A 26,051-nucleotide genomic window follows, 5' to 3' on the forward strand; every position below is an offset into this window, starting at 1 on the left:
ATATGCATAAGAAGGTAAAATATATACTATATACTAAGACAAATGTTTGACTGCCGCTAAATAATACTGGATGTACTTGTTCCGATGTATGTACAAATCCGACTTAAATACGGACTCAGGATCGGAACTCGTACATATCCCGGGGACTGCCTGTATCCAACTTCCATTATGAATAATTCTCTGATTAGCAATTAGAACTGAAGCACAAGTTGAAAATGCTGGGAATGCTTCATCAGGCAGCTTCTATGGACTAAGATGCACTTAGTACTTTAGATTGGTGACCACACGATTGATCTGGGGAAAGAGTCAGTGTAACAGACCGGTTTTCTCTCATAAAGTGCCAGCACAGGCTGAAAGGACCAAGTGTCCCTTTGCAAAGGATTGTTGGATTTTACTATTGACTCTTGATCCCTGCCTTTCCAACAGGTCGAACAAAAATAATGGATGGTGATTTGGCGGAGTTAATAGTTGGCAAAGCGGTGGAACACATGTTCGAAAAGGATGACGGATCTAAGAATGAATGGCGAGGGATGGTGTTGGCACGTGCACCTGTCATGACCACTTGGTATTATATCACCTATGAAAAGGACCCTGTTCTGTATATGTACCAACTACTTGAAGATTACAAAGAGGGAGATCTCCGCATCCTGCCAGATTCAGGTACATATTTGGTTGCAGAATTGTGTCGCTGTGCCACTTTCAAAAGCCATGTACGCGCACAGCGCACCAGGTCACTTCCAAGTTTTAAACCCGTGCTGTTCACAAGGCATTATATTTAGGAGGCACCTCAGCTTTGTAGTGGTTTTAATAAGCCCGAGTTTGCCACCTTTCGTCGGATATGGCATCTGGTCATACGTTATCAGGAATTACCTGATACTTCCTTTCTAATGAGCAGAGTTGGTATTGATTTGTGAAGATGACCACTCTGTTGCAAGCAAAAGAGTGAACCAAAGAATACATAGAGGAGGCCTCACTTCATAGAGATTGAAGTATCCACACCCACCACCAAAAAAGGTGCCCCCCCCCCCCACCGGGTACAACTCTGTCCCTGAAAGCTGTGGCAAAGCACCGGGTGCCATTTTTAGGGGGAGGGGAAGCTTTAACTCTGCCCATTGGAGGGAAGCTTTGCTGAAGAAGCATCAGTGAGTTATCAACTGAGAAATGTGTTCCAAAGGGAATGAAGTGAAAGTTTCAAGATAGCCTCCTCATAAGAGGCAACATCTGTTACACAGCTAAGCCATCTTCCGAAGCTTTTATCATCTGACTCTACTGCCAATCCTGGTAAGTGCGCTGTAATTTTCTTTTTTGTTTTATAGGACAAAACACCTATAAAGTCTCCTGTTAAAACCTTAACCAACAAAGGCTCCATATTAAGATGTCCTGTAGCTATAATGTTTGTTTTGCTTGCAATAAAATAAAGTTACTGTTGTCTAGTTGCTTTGTGAGATCTCTTTACTTTTTGAGTGAAAAACATTTGCGGTTTAAATGTAATCCAGAGTCTTCAAGTGTCACTTCAGTGTTACTCTTAGCAGTGTGGTTGAACAGAGGGACTTTGGGCCTTAATTTCACCGATCCTTCAGAGTTGCTACATAGATTGATAGGGTTGTTAAGAAGGCGCGGGTTGTGTTGGCCTTCATTAGTTGGGTGGTTGAGTTCAAGAGCCGTGTGGTAAGGTTGTAGCTCTATAAATACCCTGGTTAGATCTCACTTGGAATATTGTGTTCAGTTCTGGTTGCCTCATTATAGGAAGGATGGGGAAGCTTTAACAAAGGTGGAGAGGAGATTTACCAGGATGTTGGTTGGATTAGAGAGCTTGTCTTTATGAGAGTAGGGTGAGCAAGCTATGACCTTCTTCTTTGGAACAAAGGAGATTGAGAGATGATTTGATGGAGACATACAAGATTATAAGAAGTATAGATCAAGTTGATAGTCAAATGCTTTTTTCTTTGGTGGAAATGGCTAAAACAAAGAGGTATTATTTTAAGGTGATTGATGGAAATTGTAGGGGTAATGTTGGTGGTACATTTTTTTACATAGAGTGGTGGGTATGTGGAACACCTTGCTAGTGGTAGAGACAGATAATTGGGGCATTTAAGAGACTCTTAGATAGGCACATGGATGATAGAAAAATGGAGGCTATGTAGGAGGGAAAGGTTAAGTTGCTCCTAGAGTAGGTTAAAAGATTGGCACAACATCATGGGCCAAAGAGCTGTAGTATTCTATGTTCTGTGAGTCTTCCATTAACTACTCTGGTTACCTCCATAGCCTTATTGGGTAAGGGAGAGTGAAGTTTCCGAATGCATCACTGTCCTTGATAATTTAAAGTCCACACGATGTAGATTGTGCTACTTGAATGTTGAGCTTAATCACAAAGGTTATGAAGTACTGTACAGAAACGGAAAGGTTTGATGCAGGCACTTAGTGAGATAGCATCGGGATTGCCTTGCGCAATTTTGTTTTCTATATTTAAGGAAATATGTGCCTGCATTGTAGGAAGTGCCTTGAAAATTCACCAGGTTGATTTCTTGAATAAAGAGACTGAACTACTAAGAAAGGTTAAACAAGTTAGGCTTGCTGTCTTTGGAGTACAGGTTTCCCCCGCTATCCGAAGGTAGAGTGTTCCTATGAAATGGTTCATAAGCCAGAATGTGGTAAAGTGAAGAAACAATTACCATTAATTTATATGGGAAAAATTTTTGAGCATTCCCAGATGCAAAAATAACCTACCAAATCCAACCAGATAACACATAAAACCTAAAATAACATGAACATATAGTAAAAGCAGGAATAATATAATAAATTTACAGCCTATATAAAATAGAAATATTGTACGTACGAAGTAGTTTCACTTATCAAAATCAGGAAGACAGCAAGCCAAAATTAATGTGGAGAAAATAAATCGGCACGTACACGCAAGCGCACGTACACACATATGCACGCACAACTGCCTGCACAAGGCTTCACGGTCATTGTAGTCTTTCTCAGGGTAAACACACATATAGAGCGGGCATCTTTTTTTGTAGAAGTGAAAATCCTCTTTGGTTAGCGAAAACAGGTACCAATGAGGGTCTTTCGTAACAGCGAGCTGCTGTAAAGTGAACGTTCGAGAAAAGGGGGCCACCTGTATAGGAGAACGAGAGGCAGTCTTATTGAAACCTGCAAGATCCTGAGAGAGGCTGACGAAATGTTGACAAAATGTTTGTCCTAGATGGGTTATCTACAACTTGGGTTAATGCTTCCAGAACAGAGATTTCCTGCAGAGTGAGCAGTGGGTATCAGTTTCTCCCGGGGGGGGGGGGGGTGCAGGATGTTTGGAACTCTCCATCCTAGTGAAGTGAACCATTGAATACTGTACATCAGAGGTGGACATTGACGGGGATTTAAACTGCAAGGGAGTCAGATGACATAGGAGTGAAAAGTCATGTTGAGACTGGATCAAACGTTATCTTATTGAAAAGTGAAGGAAACCTGATGGGTCAGTTGGCCTCTCTTATTTTTTATGTTCTGTGTGGATAATATTGTAAGCTGATTGGGGGCCTCGATCCTGCGGCATCCCACAGGGTCACTGTTTGCTAGTGCCAAATAAACGTAACTTGCTCAAAAATATGGACACATCTTCCTCAGGTGTTGGGTTTGTGGTGTTCTCTATGGACTCCCAGTACCGTTTGTCCTAATGCCCTTAGTTATGTTGCACTTTGCAGATAACCTGATTATTGAAAAGCCTAAAACCTCAGCAAGGCAGCAGTGAGATACCGCCTTCCAGCAAGAACTCTTCTGGGAAAAGAAAAAAGCTAGAGTAGGCCATTCAAGCCCTCATGCCTGCTTCACCATTTAGTAAGATCATGATTGATTGCTTACTTCAGTGGAGCTCTCTGCGCTAACCTTGCATCCAAAAATCTTTTGGTCTCTGGAATATGCTCAACAATTGAATTTCTACTGCTCTCTTGTGTAGACTATTCCAAAGGTTTGCTGTCTTTTTCATCTCCCCTCTCGAATGCCTGACCCCATTATCTTTATATTGTGACCCCGGTCCCAGGCATCTGTCCTCAGAACTCATTCATTTCTTTTTAACATTCTAATGAGATCTTTTCTCACTCTCCTAATATTCTAGAGGGTATAGCTCACTCTGCTGAAAAAAACAATCGCCCCCATCTTGGGAATGAGCAGTTCCTTCAAGTCAAAAAACACTATAAACATAGCTGGTTTTGTAATAAAAGTTAAGTTGAAAATGGAGCCTGGAGGATTCAGAGGTGAGTTCTGTACCTCTGAAGAAAACTCCAGCTTGCAGCCACAGTCTGTGTTCTATTCTCTGATCTTGGTTACAGCACTGGCTGGGGAAGAGCATAGCCCCTAGTTATTATGCTCTTGGATGCTCCCTAGTGGCTCACAGTTTAAAATCCGCGCCTGTCTACCTGAGAGTCAGAAGAGGATCAGAATTGGTTATAATCATCAAAAATAGCTCAGTGTCAAAGCACACACATGAACTGCAGGCTCTTGGGTGTTCATTCAACTACCTGCCCTTGCAGCAGCAATGCAGAGGGAATGAGTTATCCTCAGCAAGGAGGGGGAAATTAATTAGAGAAATCCCATAGAGTAATATGTGTTACGTGCAGATTTCAGTCGCATTGCAGAGACTGTAATCGTTACCTGTTGAAATATGGTGGAGAGTCACCTTACTTAATTGGAGGATAAAGTAAAATATAATCTGAGAAAGCTGGAGGAACAAATGTGTAGGGAGTATCGTCGTTGCAGTGCTGCAGAACCAAAGATAACAAAGTTGGATGGGTGTGAATTGAGCAGCGAAATCCAAAGTGCCAAAACAAAGTTTTATTAATTATTCATCGATCAATTGAAATACAAAACGGAATAGTCTTTAAGAGCCGTGCTGCCCAGAAATCCCCTGATTTAATCCTAGCCTAACACACGGGAAAATTTGCAATGACCAATTAACCTACTAAGTGGTATGTCTTTGGACTGTGGGAGGAAACCGGAACACTTAGAGAAAACCTATATGGTCATGGGGACATCAGACAGATTTCTTACAGGCAACAGCAGGAATTGAACCCACGTTGCTGGTACTGTAAAGCGTTATGCTCACTGCTACACTACTGCGAAGTTTGCATGATGGGCAGGGAGCGACTGGACATCAGACATCTACATCTCACAACTCTGACCTTCCTATCTTCCACTGGTCTCTCCGCTGAAGCCAGCAGGAAAGCACAGAGGTGCTGAGGAAATACTGCTTGCAGGATAACTCTCTGGCAGACACACCTCCATTTTAAACAATGAGCACCTCACATCTGACCCTCAGCTTTATTCCAAAGAGGGCTGGAGCACAAACAGAAACAGAGTCCCAATCCTATGGAAGAAGGTAAGTTCAGGTGATAGATTGAATTATTTTGCTTTATTTTATATTTTAATTCTTGCTTATATCCAGAAAGAGGTCACTCACCCAGCTAGACCATGTTGGCATGCAGTAAAATCCCATCAATCCCATTTCTTCACTTCTCTGCAATCTATTCTCTCTTTGATGGTATTTTTGATTAAATATGTTTTATAAAAATAGATTTTTCATCACAAATCTGTTTGAAGAGCTTATATATCTGAGGCAGTGGCTCAGAGTCACCTTTTTCACCAAATGCATTTCTGGTGCAGAGGGCCAGTTTATCCAGTCTCTAGGCAGGCAACATAGTTTGGCCTTCATTTTCCACTGAGTTCAAAGTTAATGTTATATATAATAAACTCTTCTCAAGCTTCCAGCTGGGTACAGGTAGCGATTATAACCAATGTTTCGATGACAAACTCTGCCATCTTCTTCAGGGAAGATGATGAAGATGGCAGAGTTCATCATCGAAACATCGGTTATAATCGATACTTGTATCTGACTGGAAGGCCGAGAAGGCTTTATTCATCATACAGACCAGGAAAGCACTGATCCTTTTTTTACATAGATATCACCATGTACAACTCTGAGCTTCATTTTCTTGTGGGCTAGAGCTTGATGGTTGAGGGGTAGCAACTGCTCTTGAACCTGGTAGTGCGAGTCCTGAGACGCATGTACCCTCTAGAGGTTTGGTGAGACTTAAACTAGGGGTCATGAGTTAAGGGTGAAAGGTGAAATGTTTCTGTGGAAAATAAGTGAGAAGCTCTTCACCCTGAGGGTTGTGAAAGTGTGGAAAAAGCTGCCAATGGAAGTGATGAAGTTGGTTTGATTGCAACATCTAAGAAAAATTCAGATTAGTACATTGATGGGAAGGGTATGGAAGGCTATAGTCAAGGTGCAGATGAATGGGACGAGGCTGAATAATATTTCAGCATGGTCTGAAGGGCCTGTTGTGCTCTATAACTCCAATAGCCTTGCATAACTAATCTTGATGGCACAGGAAGGATTTTTAAAAAATAATCATAGTTACTTTCCCAGATTGTTAACCAGTTCTTGGGTACAAGGATTACATGAAATCGACGCAAGCTTTGGGCAATGGGCCAGGTGTATGTCTGTGTATGCGCAGGACACAATCTGGCCAGCTGAGCTGGTTTCCTGAAGATGGAGGTCTTCAGCGCCTGCGTCTGGGTTGGTCTGCAGGTACTGAAGGTGTGAATGAGGGATTCTGCAGTAGACGGAGCTGAAGTGGAAACAGTGAAAGAACGATGAGGGGATGTGCTGTTTGTATCATCAGCCATTGTACCGTCACAGGAAGGCACATGGTGCACTAGGGAAGAAGTTGTTTATCCTGTATTGGGCAATTGTTTTTTTTGTATCCGCTATAAACATCACCAGGTACGTCTGATCCAAGATTTAATCCTTAGATTTTTCTCTGCAGTGAGTGAGTTAAGCACCGAGGTTTATAATCTCACTAACTACATGATGCAACATGCTGTGCATTTAGTCACTGGTAAAACTGCTGTGGACCACTTCTCTATAAGCTTGCGGAAGTGCAGAATAGTTGAAAGCACTGATACAGCTGCTTGACCTCTCAGGTTTATTATGAGAAAAAACAATCCAAGTTTTTCCGCTCTCCTCTGGTTCGTGTCCAGCTTCCATTTGAATGCTCACCATGGAACCAGCCTCCACTATTTTCCCAGGTAGTGCATTTTACACCTGACCACTCAGTGTAATAAAGAATTCTCATTGTCTCAATTTGCTTCTTACACCAGTCAACTTCACTCTGTCCCTTGGTGCTCAAACCCTCCACCAGTGAGAACGGTATTATTTTCTATGCACTCTCTTTCTAGCTTTCATGGTTATTTTAAAAGACTTAGATAGAGTGGACAGCCAGTGCCTTTATCCCAGGACGGAAATAGCTAAAACAAGAGGGTATATTTTTAAAGTGATTGGAGGAAAGTATAGAATCAGAATTAGGTTCACAATCACCGGCATATGTTGTGAAATTTGTTGTCTTTGCAGCAGCTGTACAATGCAATATACAATAATGGAAAAATGTGAATTACTGTAAAATATATATTAAAAAGATAAATAAGTACAAAAATAAAAATTAAAAGAAGTAATGAGGTAGTGTTCATGGGTTCAATGTCCATTCAGAAATCAGATGTCAGGGGAAGAGGGAGGTTATTTCCACAGAGAGTAGTGGTGTGTGGAAGTCACTGCCAGGGTGGTGGTAGAGGCAGATACTAATACTTAAATGTCAGACTACTGTTTATTGACTACAGCTCAGCATTTAATACAATTATCCTTACAGTTCGTCACACTAACACACTTCAAGGATGTGTGCTTGGCTCACTGCTCTACTCTGTCTACACCCGTGACTGTGTGGCTAGGCACAGCTCAAATGCCATCTATAAATTTGCTGACGCCACAATTATTGTTGACAGAATTTTCAGAGAAAGAGTACAGGAGCGAGATAGATCAGCTGGTTGAGTGGTGCTGCAAAAACAGCCTTCCTCTCAACATCAGTAAGACCAAAGAATCGATTGTGGACTTCAGAAAGGGTAAGACGAGGCAAGCAAATTCAAATTCTTGGGTGTCAGCGTCTATGAGGATGTATCCTCATCCCAACATATCAGAGACAAAGAAAACATGACAGCAGATATGTTTCATTAAGAGTCTGAGGAGTTTTTGTATGTCACCAGCTATCTACGGATGTACCATAGATAGCATTCTAACTGGCTGCATTACCGTCTGCTTGTGGGGGGTGGGGGGGGGGGGGGATGATGAGCACAGCGTGGGATTGAAATAAGCTGCAGAAAGTTGTAAACTCAGCCAGCTCCATCATGGCCAGTAGCCTCCTCAGAATCTAGAACATCTTCAAGGAACGAAGCTTCAAAAAAGGTGGCATCCATCATTAAGGACCTCCCATCACCCATGACATGCTCTCTTCTCATTGCTACCATCAGGGAAGAGATACAGGAGCCTGAAGGCACACACTCAATGAATCAGGAACAGCTTCTTCCCCTCTGCCATCGATTTCTGAAGGGACATTGAACCCATGAACACTACCTAACCACTTTTATTTTCTCTTTTTGCACTACTTATTTAACTATATATGAGTGTACTGCTGCTGCATAACAACAAATTTCATTACATCTGCCAGTTACATTTAACCTGATTCTGATACATTAGGGACATTTAAGAGACTCTTAGAAAGTAGGCACATGGATGAAAGAAAAATAGCAGGTTATGTGGGAGTGAAGCATTAAAATGATCTTGAAGTGGGTTTAAAGATCGTCATAATACTGTAGGCTGAATGGACTGTTCTATGCAGTCAGAATCAGGTTTATCATCACTGGCAGGATAAACCTCACAGCAGTAGTTTAATGCAATACATAATCTATTAGTAATGTTCTATGTTCTGTCTTCTTGCAGTTTCTGTGTTTCAAAGGGAATAAGTACAGCTTTTCTGGTCTGCCTCAACACAAGACCCTTATCCCTGGAGTAAATCTCATTCGCTCTCTCTCCATAACATTTACATCTTTGCAAATGTGTGGAGCCCAGAACTGGACACAGTGCTCCAGTAGTGATTAAGTTGAAGCCTTTTAAAGACTTCCTTACTCTTGTACATAATGCCTCTATTTTAACCACTTTTACAACATGCTTTGGCACTTTCAATGTAGTTTGCATATGCACCCCAATCTCTCTGTTTATGCACCTCTCTGAGAATTGAACTGGCATGTTTATTTTTGTCTCGTGCTACTGCACTATAAGGTAACACTTCACATTCTTAGCACTAACTTGTATCTGCTACTTATCTTTTGATTCTTACAGTCTGTCTGTATTTCCTTGGAGCCTATAATTCAGTTCCATACAGTTCAATAATTCTTCAAAGTTTGCGTCCTGGGTAGATGATGAAATTGTGTTTTGTACAGCCAAGTCCAAATCAATATATATTCAAAGGATTCAAAGAACACTTACTAAGTATGTAAGCAGTATACAACCCTGAGATATGCCTTTTCCACAGGCGGCCATGAAACAGACAACTGTGGAACACGTTCACAGAAAAACATCAACCCCACCCCCATGCGCAAACGGTAACAGCCCCCACACGCAAAAAACCAAATCATGCAAATAGCAACAAGAAAGAACGAGTGAAAACACAGAAAATAAAATACAAAATGGAAATAGTGCATATTCAGTTCACTAGTCCAATCCACAAACCGCAGACGCAGTACTTTGGTACCATCCTCCGACAGCATCGAGGGGGAAAGAGAGAGACCGTTCAAATGTAGGGACCTTCCTTCAGGATCAGTGAGCTGGAGGGAGAGAAAGATTGCTACATGCAGTCACCTTCCTCCAGCAGCAGCAAGCAAGTGGCTGGTTGATGGCACTGAACAGTCACTCGCCTTTCACACTCACCTCTGTTTCAATCGTCCTCAACGCTTTAATCGGTGGGATCGGTGAGAAATGGAGTTGTAAAGAGAGTGTCAAAGCAGTGGTCCTTGTACAGACTCCTGGGGAACAGGGAAGCTGTGATCAAATCTGATGCAGCTACCTAATATGAAGATTGCAATTAAAGTGATCTTCAGTCAAAAACCAATTTTTCATTGCTACGTTTCCAGTTACTTGGGCTGAATTATATGTGTACTCCTATGGTACCCTTTTTATTTAGTGGCCTTCAAGCTTATCATATGGCTTAAGTTTTGGAAATCAATAAAGAATATATATATAAAATATCTCACATTGACTATATTTCCCTCATTAACAGTCTCTTACTTCAGATAACTTTTTTTCGTTAGTTGGGTAACACACACAGAATACTGGAGGAATTTCAGCATCTGCAGAATCTCGTGTAGTTATTTAGTTAGACATATGTTTTCTTTAATAAGTCCACACTGGCTTTCGCTAATCAACACACATTTCTCCAAGTAGCTTCCAATTCTGCCTCTGCTTAGTGTTAAGAAATATTTATAATTATCCCCAAAGGGAAGACAGCAATGTGCTATACAACTACTTAATTAGGACAGAAGTGACACATCAGAAAATATGATTAAATCATCTTATTCATGCATTTGGGACATAATGACCTGATGTAAATAATAAACTAGTGAAAAGTTAATTTAAGATCATGTAGATTAAAGATTTTGCACAACAGTTGAGTCAAATTATGGGCTGGAAAGTACCAGAGGGATCAGTTGTTGGGAAGCAGCCTTTTACTATATGTGTGATTTTTTTTTTCTTTCTCTCTTTATTCATTAGTGTGCAGTGATGTTTCTTATACTGTTGGTCCATTATTGCTCTTGAGTAACTTGATAAAAAGCTGCCTTAAATGTTCCCTTTCAAACTGTTCCCACCATCCTGACTTGGAAATCTAACACTTCTGGGACATGCTGGATATGCTAGAGCACATTGATGTTAAGAAACAGGTTGTGCCGAAACTTCTGAAAAACATTAGAATAGCTAAGTCCCTGGAGCCAGATGGGATAAACTCTAGATTACAACAGGAACCAGGGAAAAAGATTGCTGTACCTTTAGCGATGACCTTTATGTCCTCACTGGCCACAGGAGTAGTACCAGAAGATTGGAGGATGGCAAATATTATTCCTTTTCAAGAAAGGTAGGAGGGATAATCTTGGGAATTATAGACCAGTGAGCCATGCATCAGTGGTGGGCAAACTGTTAGAGAGGCTTCTCGGAGACAGGATTTACGAGCATTTAGAAAAGCATAGACTGATTAGGGATAGACATCAAGGCTGTATGAAGGGCCGGAGGTGCCTCTCAAGCCTGAGTGAATTCTTTGAAGAAGCGGCAAAGCAAATTGAAGAGGATAGAGCAGTAGATGTGATGCATATGGATTTTAGCAAGATGTTTAACAAAGTTCCTCATGGTATCTTCATTCAGAAAGACAAAGCAATGGATCCAGGGAAACTTGGCTGTGACGATTCAGAATTGGCTTGCCTACAAAAGTTAGATGGAGTGGATGGAGTGTTTTCTGCTAGGAGGCCAGTGACTAGTGGTGTTACACAGGGATCTGTTCTGGGACCCCTGCTTCTTGTGATTTTTATAAGTGACTTGGAGGAGGAAGTGGCTGGATGAGTTAGTAAGTTTTCAGGTGACATGAAGATTGTTGGTGTTGTGGATAGTGTGGAAAGTTGTCGAAGGTTACAACTTGATAAGATGCAGAGCTGGGCTGAGAAGTGGCAGATGGAGTTCAGTCTGGAAAAGTGGGAAGTGATGCTTCTTAAAGGTTGAACCTGAAGGCAGTACAGGGTTAATGGCAGAATTCTCAGCAGTGTGGAGGAACACAGATCTCTTGGGGTCCACACCCATAGATCTCCCAGAGTTACCACACAAATTGATAGGGTGGTTAAGAAGGTGTATGGTGGGATGGCCTTCATAAGTCAGGATTGAGTTCAAGAGCCACAAGGTAATGCTGCAGCTCTATAAAACCCCGGTTAGACCACTCCTGGAGTATTGTGTTCAGTTTCTGTCGTTTCAATATAAGAAAGGTGTGAACACTTTAGAGCGGATGCAGAGGAGATTTACCAGTATGCTTCTTGGATTAGCGTGCGTGTCTTATGAGGATAGTTCAAGCGAGCTTAGGGCTTTTGTCTGTGAAGAGGAGGATGATGGGAAGTGACTTGATAAAGGTGTATAAGCTAAGAGGCATAGGTGAAAGGACAGCCGGATACTATTCTCAGGGTGGAAATGGCTAATATGTGAAGGCATGATTTTAAGATGATTGGAGAAAAGTACAGGGGAAATGAAAGAAATAATTTTTTTAAAACTCAGAGTGGCCAGTGCATGGTACACTCTTTTGGGAGCGGTGGGAGAGGCTCATACGTTAGGACGCACATGTTAGAGATCATCGATTGGAGATGTACTGATGTCAAAGTGGCATAGTGGCAGATCTCTTACAGCTGCAAACAACCCAGGTTCAATTCTGCCCTCCGGTATTATCTGTGCATAGTATGTATAATCTTCTTGTAACAATGTTGGTTTCCACCAGTTTCCTTTGACTGCCCAAGAAAGTGTTGGCTTTTAGATTACTCAGTTACTTTAAATCATTACCATAGTAGGTACCTGCTGTGAGAATTGGGAAGTGGGTGCAAAATGTTAATGGGCATGTAAAAGAATAGTTTACAGGAAAGGGATGTCTCTACAAGGGTGAATAATGGCCTCCTATGTGGTTATGAAATGCTTCATAGGTTTCTGCAGTGCATTTTGGAGGGGAGTTAATGTTGAAGGAAGTGGCTATAGTGTCAGAGTCATCTTTTGAGCCAAACTTTTGTCGGCCGATAGATCCTACCTACTTACAAGGGGGGGCGGGCATGCGCCCTGTCGCATTCCACACTCGATCGGTCGCTCTCTCCGGACTGCGACTGCCGCGGCCCCGGTACAGGGACCTCCGGCCCTTACCTTGTCCTCTCACCGGTGCATTGCAATGATTTTGTACGTTCATACGAGGAAAATATGCATTGTGTGTTTAAGATCCAAATGTTACTTAAAATGCTATGATACTATTGACTTATAAGTGAGTTGTAATTGACTTATTACTATATTCATGCGAGGAAAATATGCGCTGTGTGTTTAATATTAAATTCATTAGATAAACCCTTTTAGAAATGAAAATGAGTGCATTAGCCACTTATAAGTGACTTATCACCTATATTCCGGTCGTGATTAACACCCCCCCCCCGTCGGCCAGTCTGCAAGAATATTGTCAATATTAAACCGGTCCGTGGTGCAAGAAAGGTTGGTGACCCCTGAAGTACCCAGCCTCTACAATTAACTTGAATGCCTTATAACCAGAGATGAAGATCACCAATTGTAGTAGTATTTTTTGTTAATTATTGCAAAAGGCATTTAAGAGTACAAATTGTATTGGGTGAAGTATTAATTGCATGCTTTGTTGTGACAGAGAACAAGCAAGTTCTGCCGACTGAGCCTGGCGAAGTGATCGAAAGTCTTGTGGGAAAGCAAGTGGAGTATGTGACCGAAGATGGCACAAAGAGAACGGGGTTGGTGATTCACCAAGTGCAAGCCAAACCATCAGTCTATTTCATCAAGTTTGATGACGATTTTCACATTTATGTGTATGACTTGGTCAAAACCTCCTAGCTGCATGCAACGCTTGTCATTGCCTTCACTAAGAGATTTTACTGTGAACTGTGAGCTGATCACTGAAGAGACTTGTGTTCTTTATGTTAGCCCTCCATGTATTCATTTACGAGACTTTGAAAGGTGAAGTATACACATCCATCTTTTTGACATTTCCCCAGCAGTTGGCTCAGCATGGTGTTTTGTTACACCAACCATTGTGATCATCCCAGCTTTCGTGGGTTGTAACATTGTCTGCAAGGCCAAAGGAGAGGTCCTTCGCTGCTGAGTTTGGTGGTCCCAGCACTGTTGGACTCCTGAACTTACAAGGATAAGTTTTTCCTTTTGTTTCCACTGTGATCTTTTTGATGGGAACAGCTTGTGCTAAGGATTAAATGTGACTGTGGTCACCGTGGGCTACACTAGACTTCCCTATAACTGGCTATGGCTAGTCTCCTTCCTCTTGAGTGGAGGGTGTAATTGGGACACAGAGAATACATTGACCAAATTAGGCTGTAGAATCCTGTTATAAAAGTGGGTCAAATAGATCCTAAATGGTTTGAAAGATTTTATGTTTGTCTTCAAAATGTGTGATTTATCCTAGATAGGACACATTTTCTAATTTTTGTCAGAAGAGCAGATCAGAAGAAACAAGAATTGAACTTGGTTATGCTGAAGGGTGAAAATATTTTGGGTAGGGAATTACATAAAGCTATGTTTATGGCTTTTGTTTCACTATTTCTGATTGGCTGTGATGTCTGGTGTCATGCATGCTGATCAGCTACCTTGTAGAGTTTCCTGTGTTAAGCATCCATATGTTATAATGCACTATTTCCATGTCTCGCATAGCTCTCGTGTTGAAGTGTGTGTGTGTGAGAGGGAGAATTGTTCTGTCATATCTACCATGCTCAGGCTAACAGAAAGAATATTGTCTCTTGGTTGTGCAACTTTTGCAAGACTCATTGGATATCGGATTTGTCTTTATTTTGTGTCCTTGGCTTTGTTTAAAAAGGTAAATATAAGTAGCATTTTGGAGATAATGGCCTTACTCCTTTTGAAGCAAAACTCTTCCAACTTTCAGTCCCAACTGTGTGCTTCTGTGTGGGAGGTGTGCTTTCCCATGTTCCGTTACTTCTGTTTTGATTATAACTAATAATTTAGAAAGAGGGCTAGAAGGTTTCTCATGGTGCCACCTCCCTTCCACTGTACTCTCCCTCCCCTTTTTAAAACAAATGCCTTTGTCCATCAGCCAGAACTCTGTGCAACTCGTCGAACACGCTTAACTACTGGCACTGCACCCAAACAGAAACAATCCTATCTGCTCCCTCCCCCCCCCCCCCCAAAGAATCAGTAAAGTAGGAGGGGGCTGATGATGTGGAAATGAAGTTAAAATTTTTACTTGTTCCAGTGTGAAAGATTACTGCACTTGGTGAACTTTCCTTTGTTCTGTCTCTGAACTAGATGGGGGAATTCTGACAATTGGCAGGGTTAACACAGCAAAGCACTTAAGCTGCTTCTGTAGGAGTGTTTCAGAAGCAGAGTTACTTGTTGGGCATTGCCTCTCCCTCGTCGTCAGAGCACAGTAGCTGAACAACTAAGATCACTCACAGTGACTTTGGGGTTTCCTGCCTCCATGCACTGAATCAGGGAAGTCACTGCCGGTTAAGTGAGGGAATGTCAGTGAAGGATGACAGCCTCATTGGCATGGGCAGAGCCTCCATTATGTCATGAGAATTATTTTTAATTCTCTTTTTGCTTTCAGTCTCTACTTCATAAAGTATGTCAGAGTTACAGTCCCTATGCCTTTATCAACGTGTACTCAATGCTAGATGTTCGGAGAGACAGGAAATCTTTACGTTCCTGCCAGTAAACGTTACATATTGATTTTTGCTGCTGCTATCTGAGACCATTAGACATAGGAGCAGAATTAAGCCATTCAGCCCTTTGAGTTGGTTCTGTGATTTAGGGAGAATGTTTCACATAACTGAGCAGCAAGGTATCAGCTCAGGTTGACAGGATGGGAAGGAAATGCGGTGCTCTTTGATGTCTGTGAATTTGGAGTAAGTAGCATAACCATGGATGAAGCCATTTCCAACCTAGATAGCCATTGAGTGAAAAGAGCAGAGGTTCAGACTTGTATGTAGAAAAGACATCCTAAATTCTGTAAGATCCCAATGGCCCAAATAATTTTGCTCATAGAGCTCCTGTTTATTATTTTTTTTTAAGTAGTGATGCCAGCCTTAAAGTATCATCATAGATGGAAGCCTTTGAATGGTCTCAGTGCTCAAGTAAAGAGAGGACTCTGAACCTGTTCTCATCATCATGATGGGAACTCCATCTTGGAAGGTTGTCAGAGGAGTCAGTTTTGCTGTCAGATCATTGTTCCCTCCCAAATTAATTACCATATCCCTTCCATTTTACTGCACGGTCAGTTTTTATTTAGCACTTAATGATGCTACTAATTATATAGTATGAGCAGTGAGTATGGGCTTTGACAATGCTGAACATGGTTTCCTAAACTAGGCTTTAAGCTTGGTAGACTTGTACAAAGTTGAGAGTAAATTTATTATCTTAAGTACATATATGTCACTGACCCTGACATTCATCTTCTTGCAGGCAGTCATATTAAATACAAGAATCATAGTAGAATCAATGAAAGGCCACATCTACAGGGTGGACAAAAAAATTGCAAAATAAAACCCATAGCAAATTGTGCACATATAAAAAGAAAATGAATGAATGAATGAATAAGCAATAGATTTTTAAAATTATGAAATGAAGTGTCCTTGAAAGTGAGTCCATAGGTTATAGGAACAGTCAGTGATGGGGTGAATGAAGTTAACCCCCTGGCTCAAGAGATGATGTTTGAGGGTTAATAATAGTTCCTAAAACCTGGTGGTGTTGGGTCCTCAGGCTCTTGTCCCTTCTCCCTTATGGTAACAAAAGGAAGAGAGCATGGCCTGTTTGTGGGGTCCCTGATGATGGATGCTGCTTTCCTGCAAAGGTGCTCAGTGGAGGGGAAGGCTTTACCTATGGACTCAGCTTTATCCACTACATATTGTAGGCTTCTCCATACAAGGGCATTGGTGTTTTCATACCAGGCTGTGATGCAACCAGTCAATGTAATCTCCATCACGCATCTATAGAAGTTTGTCAAAGCTTTAGATGTCATGCCAAATCTTCGTAAATTCCTAAGGAAGTAGAGGCACTTTCTTCATAATGGCACTTAAATGTTGGACCCAGGACAGATCTTCTGAAATGATAACACTGAGGAATTTAAAGTCGCTGATCCTCTCAGCCACTGATCCCCCAATGAGGACTGATAGATGGACCTCTGGTTTTCTCCTCCTGCAGTCAATAATCATCTCCTTGGTCTTACTGATATTGAGTAAGAGGTTGTTGCTGTGCACCACTCAGCCAGATTTTCAGTCTCTCTCCTATATGCTAATTTGTCACCACCTTTGATTTGGCCAACAACAGTGATATCATGAAGCTGTGCTTAGCCTCACAGTCAGAAATATAACTGTGAGTGGGGGCTAAGAACACAGACTTGTGTTGCACCTGTGCTGAGGGAAGATTGTGGAGGAGGTGTTGCTGCCAATCTGAACTGACTGGGGTCTGCAAGTGAGGAAATTGAGGATCCTGTTGCATACACAGGTGTTGAGGCCTAAGTCTCGAAGCTTATTGATCAGTTTTGAGGGGATTTGTAGTACTGCCAAGCTGTAGTCAATGAAAAGTATCCTGATGAATGCAGTTGATGTTGCGGTGTATGCTACTAGCACAGAAGCGAAAATGCTTTCAAGGTATATGTATATAATTATAAAATATGCAATACATACAAAAGAAATATTATTCATTATTGATTTATGTATATAAACTTCTTTTTCTTCCCCTTGCTATTTGGGCTGGGGAGGTGGTGTTATGTTATGGTGCTGTCTTTATCACTCCAGAAATGATTGCTTCCCAGATTAATAATTTTTTAAAAACTCTTTGCATGCTTTTTAACCAGAGTATAACTAATTCTACACTACTCAGTCTTAATTATTTCTGCTATTTAAAAAAGGGCCTAAATTTACAATAATTGGATTTTAGTTAAAAGTGTCCTAGCAAGAATGGTTAGTTCTGTTCATATTGCTTGCTTTCTAGCCAGAGTTTGCTTAGTTCTATTACATTGAACTCTGAAAAAGACAGCATGTCTATGGACTGCTCAAACCAAGATTTTGCTAAGTTTCTCATGGCTGTAGAGTGCAATGAAAAATCTCCAGTATCAAATAGTGTTTTGCACTATATTTTCAAATGTGTTCCACAGTCAACTGTGAGCAAAAGGACAAGTGATTTGATTAAACATCCTCCCCATTTCTCACAATATACTCTATGTCCTTGTATCTGAGTTAGTAAGTCTGCTAGAGCAGGCTAGAAGGCAGCCACCACATTTATCCGTCAAGCAGAGCATAAAAGAAAAAAAATCCCTTATAAATCTTATAAATCAGACTTTTTGCTGCAACTTATGTAGCCCTAACTATGGGTTCAGTAGTGTAACGTCTGCAATTGTAGACCTATCTGTTGATGGAGTCCCATTGCAACAGCTAGCCAGATATCTACGTAAATAATTCTGAGAAAAAAGTGTTGACAATGCTTCCAATGAAACTACAGAAATTTGTAAAAACTCTGTCTGGTGTATTAGTGACCATCTTTACATGCACTGGGCTGTATTTCGGTCCAGGCTCACAACAATATAGTTGACTCAAGGCTAAATTCTGTAATGTTTAGCAGGGCACTTGGTCCAGGGGCATTAAATGCTTGTTTCGCTAGTGTGGCCCACATCTCATGAGGGATTAAATTAAATATATAAAATTGGGAAATGCATGTTGTGTATTCGTCTAGGAATTGTTTCTATCAGCACATAAAAATCTAAAGGTGAAATATTTTTGTTACCCTCTTGGGATATAAACATCATTAGCAAGGCATAATTTATTGGCCATTTCCAACTGGCTTGAGCAGGTGATGTTGAGCTGTCGCTTCAGCCTGCTGTAGTCCGTATAGTGAGGGCACTTTCACAGCGCTGTTTGGTTGGGGAATTTTGATCCATTGGTGATGAAGGAGTAGAATGTGACTTGGACTGGACGATCTTCCCTGTGCTAGACAGTAGGTTTTTGATGAGACAGTGTGTGACTATAATTCCCACTTCCTGAAGTGGTGATTGTGGAGAGGGAGGGATTGAAATACTTTTAATGGATTAAAAACAATATTCTAGAATAGGTCAGGCTCTTTAGACACCAAGAAATGAAAAGATAGGTTAAGAATGGAGGCGTCTTTCACATGGACAAAGGTCAAACTTCAAAATAAATTTATTACCCACCTAAGTATATGTCACCACATACTAGACTGAGATTCATTTCCTTGTGGAAATTCATAGTAGCACATATTTAATGTAATAGACTCAATGAAAAGCTATACACAAATGAAGACTGACAGCCAAGGTGTAAAAGAAGATAAAATGCAACTAGAAAAAAAAACAAGCCAATACAAGATGCTTCCCTTTAAAGGGCAACACTTAACTTCTGACCATGTTCTGCTGTGCATTTCGTTCTTTGTTTAAAAGCCACTGTGATATAAAGAGAAAAACTCCAGGATAATTAAAGCTCACGGCAAACTGCTAACCAGTGTGACTGCTTTCACTGTCCACTTTGTGTACCAATTACTCTGAGCAAAACATGGTTTACCTTAGCACATCCTAGTGGATAGATGGTTGGTTGCAGGAGATCTTTGCTTCAGGGACCTGGTGGCATATGCTCACAAAAATACCTTAGCTATTGTTTTATAGGTACCCCCATGACACCTGTCCTGAAATCAGAAGGTCAGATATTGGTATTATTAAATTGCACAGTAATGAAGATCACATTTGTGACATGGTTCCTTACTTCCATTTCAGAAATTTCATGTAATTTGAGCAGTATTAGAACTATCAGGGTAAACAGCCGAGGAAGGTGGAGATGCATCTTGCTGAGACTGTACAACAGGAATTTGATATATTCGCAAAAGGAGCATGCTTTGCAGTGTGTTTGTGGTTACACAAGGTGTTTTAGAATAATGTAGCATAGTTACTGGATTTAGTATTCCAGAGACATGGAATAGTGATCCAAGTTCATCAATCCCACTACAATTGCTGGGGATATTAAAAACATTATATTAAATAAATTTGTATTTAAAAATTATGAGTGAGTGGAACTCCAAAGTTATTGTTTACTAACTACTTTTTAGAAAAAGATATCTGTCCACTGACTTTATCTAACCCGGCCTTCAATGAAACCTACACCAGAAAGTGCTCTCTGAAATGGCCTTGTTAAAACACTCAGTTTAGGAGCAACTTGCATTGGGGAAGAAATGCTGGATGTTGTTATGTTAGCATCCTGTGAAATGTTTTAAAATTATACAATTACATCTATTTGTTGTATCTTTTTCACCCTGAATGAAAGCAGCTACCTTTAATAACTTGCATTTATTGAAGCCTTTAGCATAGTAACATGGCCCAAGGTTTTTCACAAGTATGTTACCAAATGAAGTTTGATGCCAAGAAAGAGAATGGGGCAGCTAATAAAGCTTGGTTGTAGAACTAGATCTTGGGCAGTGTCTTCAAGGAGGAAAGGTTGGTGGAGAGGTTTTAAGTGGAACTCCAAAAGTTGGGGTCCAAGCAATGGGGAAATAAAGGAAATTATCAGTGCCTCTGAAGTATTGAGTTGAAGGTACATTGGCTGTTGAAGGTTATTCTAGAGTCCTTTGTCATTGTCAGGTATCCATTATAGCTCTTCTTCTGACTGATCAATCAAGCATGATAGCTTTAAATAACTATCGAATCAATGGACTTCCTTGTATCTAATTCTGTTGCTCAAATCTGCCTAGTTCTTCTGCTCCCTAACTTCACTGAAGAAATGGAATAAAACAAGTTGCCATCTTTCAGATGACAAGTGAAATTATGTTACCTGTACTGCCAAATTAATGTGTTGCACTGCAAGGTCATAAGCTCAGAGCTCAAGTCCTGGGACAATGAAATTTTATTTTTAAAAAAGGACTGCAAGGTTTCTTTTTTTTTTCTCCAGGGTTCTGCAATAAATTGTTCTTGACTTTCTGCTCAGATCGATCAGGCCAGTTGGAAAATTCAACCAGGCAGTTCCTATTATTTAGCATCCTTACAATGTGGAAACAGCCTCCCTGTCGGTGATGCATAGAGTGTTATTCTTTGTGTAGTGCCCCCTTTGAAACTGTAGGTCTAATTGGACAATGTTTCTGTGGAGCTGCTGTTACCAACACTTCTAGGACAACCTGAGAGGTAAGTGAGAACTTAAATCCTCCTAGTGGTAATCCCAACAAATATTACTAACCTTGCAATTATAACCCAACTCCAAGATTCAGTTTCTTACACAAAAGCATCACCTTCCTCCACAAAACATGATCTCGATCTTCCTCCCCTTGATGCTCACCTGCACCACCTCATACCCTACATCTCCATTGTACCCAGCAAACCACCCAAGCACTAGGATCTCATGACCTTCATTCTGTAATCATTACCAGCCAAGGGCCTGATGCTAAACTCACAAGTTCACCCTTGGAGGAGTGCAGTGGACAGCACATACCAGTTTATTAAGACCAAAGCCTTGGTCATGGGAACATTGTCAACTGGTGAGGTGGTAATATTCATTGTCTTGCCACATCCACACTTCTGCAGCCTGTTGTCAATGGGTTCCACAAGTCTGGGGAACTGTAGATCAATCTATCACCCTGGGTGAGGATGAGATAAAAGTGTGTTCAACCAGAAAATATATATGATTTTTCTAGATAGAGAATGCAGTTAGATGAACTACTGCTCATCTGCTAAACAGATTGGAGCACTGAATGAGAAGGGATATTTGCACAATAAATGCATAAACATAGGACAAAAATTCCACTGGCTTCTCTAAAATGAGTGGGTGTTGGAATGATTTGTTTGTTAGTGGTGTTTGAAGGCTGTTAAGTCTGCGGTGATGAAGGTGTTGATCGCAAAAGACCACATATGCCAAGTTGCTAATCTCACTTTATCGGGGAAAATGGCAGAATTTTGTTGCATCGGAATTCTTGTATCATCATGATTGAGTTTCCTGGTAAGATATGAAAATCTGTGTGGCTGTGGCTGGTGGGACATTATTAGACATTAAGAAAACTAAGTAGATAGCCAAGGTTTTAAAAGTTTGATTATTTTTTAGCTGCAATTTTGGCTATAACCAATTTTGAAGCAGATGATTTGGATTTCACCCAAGATTTAATTTAGTAAGACATTGAAAGGGTTTTTGCTACTGTGCTTGGTATTGGGATTTTCAGTGTGGAACAGATAGTAATGTTCTTCGGCTTCCCCTCAAGAATCTTTGCCTTTGCTTTGAATCAATTTCAACCCCATCTCCAATCCCTTCCCCACCCCAACCCAGTCCCACTGTAGCAAAATAAGGTGTTAATTGTTTTCCAGCATTTCTAAGAAAGATGTAAAGAAAACGTAGAAGCCTATTTCACTGCTGCCTTTCAGACCATAGACTAACTGCAATCATGGTGAGCATTAATCATGGTCAGTTCAGTCAATTTGCCATGTCAACTAAACCGTATATTCTAGTTATAAGTCCTGAGCTGTCGCCATTCCCCTTCATTGTGATGGGGTGAAGGAACACAGGCCTTGAATCTAACCACTCTCCAATTGTGCCATTCCATTTTAAAAGGAATAGGCCATAAAATAGCTTAAAAGGCACGTGTCTGGGAACAAGTTGCAGTGAGTGAGAGCTGATGAGGTCTTGCTGATTGTAAAGGCAGATTGCTGAAGAAATTGTAAATGTTATAGGTTTATTATGCTAAATATTATTTGCATTGTGTATGTTCTCCCTGTTAAGGATGTTCTCCTTGTCTTCGGTGCTGTAGAAGGCTTGGGCTCCTGGAGTTAGTTGAATCTGATTGGACCTTCCACCAAACTACTGATCCATTGATTTTGTTTTAAAATATCTGTCAAAATTCCTCCTCAACTTTTATTAATGTATATATCTGGATGGTCTTTGGGTGTGTGAAGTATATTGAAACATTGCAATTTTCATTGATTTGAAGTAATGTTTTGATATCTATCATTTTTCGTAAGAATTTCCCAGTTGGACAGGTTTGTAGAATACCAACTCCAAAATATTATTGTCAATTCACATGTAGTAATCCTAATTTATTCATGAATTGGAGATACTTACCCAAGCCCTTTGAAATTTCTTCCACAGAATTTACTATTGAAGTTAAATGTTAAAATTATTAAAATAGATTTCTAACATTGCTCGGTCTGAAAAATTCATTTGTCACAAATACTTTGGGCCACTATTTAATATTGAATCGGGATAAATAATCAGGATCTGTTTCCACAAAGAAACGGGCTCCAATAAAAACATAAAAAGCAGAAGTAGGACATTTGGCCTTCCTCCCTGTTCCACAGTTCCTTAAGATTATTAATTGATTTTTTAATGCTGTACCACTTTCCTGCATTAATTCCACATCCTTTGGTTCCCTTCATGTCCACAAATCCTCTGTCTTGATTAAACTTCACAACCAAGCCTCCACAGCAATCTTCATTAGAGAATTTTGAGAATTCACCACCCTCTAGACCAGGGGTTCGCAAGCTAGACCCCAGGTTCTCAACCCTGCTCTGGATGAAGATCTTTCTTCTTTTCTCTGATTGGTCAACACCTTGTTTCGAAGGTGGCCCCTGTTTCTAGACATCAAAGCCAGAAAAAAATGTTGGGTCCTGGTAAGGGCCATTAAGAATTTTGCACATTCCAAAGAGATTACTTCTCATTCTTCTAAACATGTACAGGCCTATCCTGTTTAATCGCTCCTCCTGTAATGGCACTACAGTTAGCCCCAAGGGATCTGTGTCATTGCTATACTATGAATAACACCATAAAGGATGCACTGGTGCCTAGAATGGAAGGTGGTATCCATTGCAGTGCAGAGCATGTAGGTGCAGGTTCAGTCTCAGTGTGGTGGTTATTCAGATGGTGGGTTTGTACACAGTTCACCAGATGGAGTGGAGGAGCACTAATCCTGTTCACTATCCACTGACACCTTTAGGTGTGATTGGATATTCAGTGAGCTCAGCATTAGGCTCAGAAGTTGAGCATCTTGCCAAGCAAAATTGTGACTGTTATGACTTGAATGCCAATAGAATTGCATCTGTTTTTAGGGCAGGGAGGGGGTGGAATGGTGTCCACAGAAAAATATAAAAAGGATTGAGAGGATGAGAGTGGTTCAAGCCTTCAACTACCTCAGAACAGGAGAACATTCCTCCTTTCTCTCTGCCCATGGTATGGCTACTGTGGCAGGAAACCTGGTCTGTAAATACTTGCTACATTTAACATTTAAATATTCAGTGTTAGAACTGATTTTCTTTTTCTCAGCTGGAAGAATCTCAATAGCTTTTAGAGTAACTACATCAGAACCTGCACTAATAGCCACCTCAGTGTGGCAGTGTTTTAAAACAGTTTAAAAAAATTGCTGCATTTTAAATAAAAATAATAAATGTCTTGTTGAGTTTTTTTTTTCCAGTTGTGATGTCCTGCAGTCATTTCCATGGAGAAACAAAAAAAAAATAAAAACCCAAATTATTGAGTGATGGATTGAAATTTCTTTTATTTCCAAATGATTTTGTTCATTTTCACTCCTGATTTTTCACTTTTAAGTTCAAGGTTCAAAGTAAATTTATTATCATATACTTCCTTGAGATTCATTTCTTGCAGGCATTCACAGCAGTACAAAGAAATACAAAAAACGAAACACAAAGACTGAGAAGCAACCAATGTGCAAAAAACAATAATAAAACATTGAAAAGTTGTGCCGACCATGTAACCTACTCTAGAAACTGTCTAGAATTTCCCTAGCACATAGCCCTCTATTGTATCTGCTCCATCACCGTCGCTAGTGGTGCATTCCATGCACCCATCACTCTCTGTGTGGAAAAACTTACCATTGACATCCCCTCAGTAGTTATTCCCAAGCACTTTAAAACTATGCCCCCTCATGTTAGCCATTTCAGCCCTGGGAAAAAGCCTCTGGCTATCCACACAATCAATGCCCCTCATCATCATATACCTGTATCAGGTCACCACTCATCCTCCGTCGCTCCAAGGAGAAAAGGCCAAGAACATGCAACCTATTCTCATAAGGTATGCTCTCCAATCCAGGCAACATCCTTGTAAATCTCCTCTGCAATTTCTGTAGTATCCTGAGGTGACAAGAACTGAACGCAGTACTCCAAGTGGGGTCTGACCAAGGTCTTGTATAGCCATAACATTACCTTATGGCTCTTGAACTCCATCCTATGGTTGGGGCAATTATAAAATCAATAAAAGTAGAGAACATGAGTTCTTCAGAATGAATCCATAGGTTGCATCCAGTGATCAGTGTTGAGGTGAATGAAGTAATCCACACTGGTTCAGTGTTCAGGAGCCTGACAGTTGTGTATGTCCTCTTTCTTCATCCCAGGGCAGCTCATTATTGTTAGGATTTCTGGGGCTTGTATGCTCGAGTTCTTACAATTAATTTGATTCAAGTGAATGATTTGACTCCACAGTAGGTCAGTGGGAAAAATCCTGAGAAGCTTAGTTTCCAGATTTAGCATTGCTAAATAATATTCATGATTGTGTACCACGGGGGAAATCAAAATCTGGTATCAGGATTAGAGTGAAGTTATAACCTTGTAACCTAATATATTTATTATAACCTAATTTAACCTATAACCTATTTATTTATAATCTAATATTTTATAACCTTATAAAAACCAAAATCCTGATGACGTGTCTCAGTCCAAAACATCAACTATTCCTTTCCAAAGATGCTGCCTGATCTGCTGAGTTCCTCCAGCATTTTGTGTGTTACTCTGGATTACCAGCACCTGCAGAATCTCCTGTGTTTAGATTGCACTGAATTGTTGTTCCACACCAAAGTGAGCTGATCACATAAGAAAAGTCAGAATGACTGTAATTTTCCAGGCTGGAAGGCAGGAGTTGTGTAAGGACTTTAGCTGATCACAATCTACATCAATTATTCATTTGCAGAGTTAATACAAGAGAATAATACTGTCTATCCATCTTAATGATGGTACGAAGACAGCACTATGGATGGTGAGGGTGACCTGTAGAGAATGGTTGTGGGGGAGAGGAATCTTGTCAGGTTATTTGAATGGTTAAGGAAATGGCAGATAAACTGATAAGAGGTTATCCACCTTGGAAGGAAAGGTGGAGTATTTTTTTTAAAGAGTAGGGAATAAATGAATATTCTCATGCTAAATCACAAAATAATTTTCACTCATAACAAGCAGTTGGGAAGACAAGTGGTATTTTGGCCTGAATTCTTCAGCCCTTCCTTGGAATTGTTCCACTACATTTTCTAAGTCCAGCTGGATCTTCAATCTAATACATTCTCTGAAAGAGAGCACCTCCAGCAGCCCTACACTCTGGCGCGGGATGCGACCCAGCAAATTTCTGATTGAGAGGTGAGAACATTGCCCAGTCACCAGAAT

General features: G+C 40.6%; 1 protein-coding gene across 4 annotated transcripts in view; it reads left to right on the forward strand.

Annotated features, from left to right (window-relative positions):
* The window catches only part of LOC132406055 (spindlin-1-like), a 99,597-nt gene extending 75,454 nt beyond the window's left edge, over nucleotides 1-24,143 (forward strand). For 3 of the 4 annotated variants that reach the window (XM_059991237.1, XM_059991239.1, XM_059991240.1), the window contains exons 4-5: nucleotides 427-660; nucleotides 13,311-24,143. In XM_059991237.1, the coding sequence (XP_059847220.1) occupies nucleotides 427-660; nucleotides 13,311-13,510 (434 nt within the window). In that variant the 3' untranslated portion in view covers nucleotides 13,511-24,143. Of the gene's footprint in view, nucleotides 1-426; nucleotides 1,296-13,310 lie in introns of those variants that run through there. The other variant, XM_059991241.1, reaches the window with a different exon arrangement.
* The last annotated feature ends 1,908 nt before the right edge of the window (nucleotides 24,144-26,051 follow it).

The sequence above is a fragment of the Hypanus sabinus genome, chromosome 16, assembly GCF_030144855.1.
Source record: "Hypanus sabinus isolate sHypSab1 chromosome 16, sHypSab1.hap1, whole genome shotgun sequence".
NCBI lineage: Eukaryota > Metazoa > Chordata > Chondrichthyes > Myliobatiformes > Dasyatidae > Hypanus > Hypanus sabinus.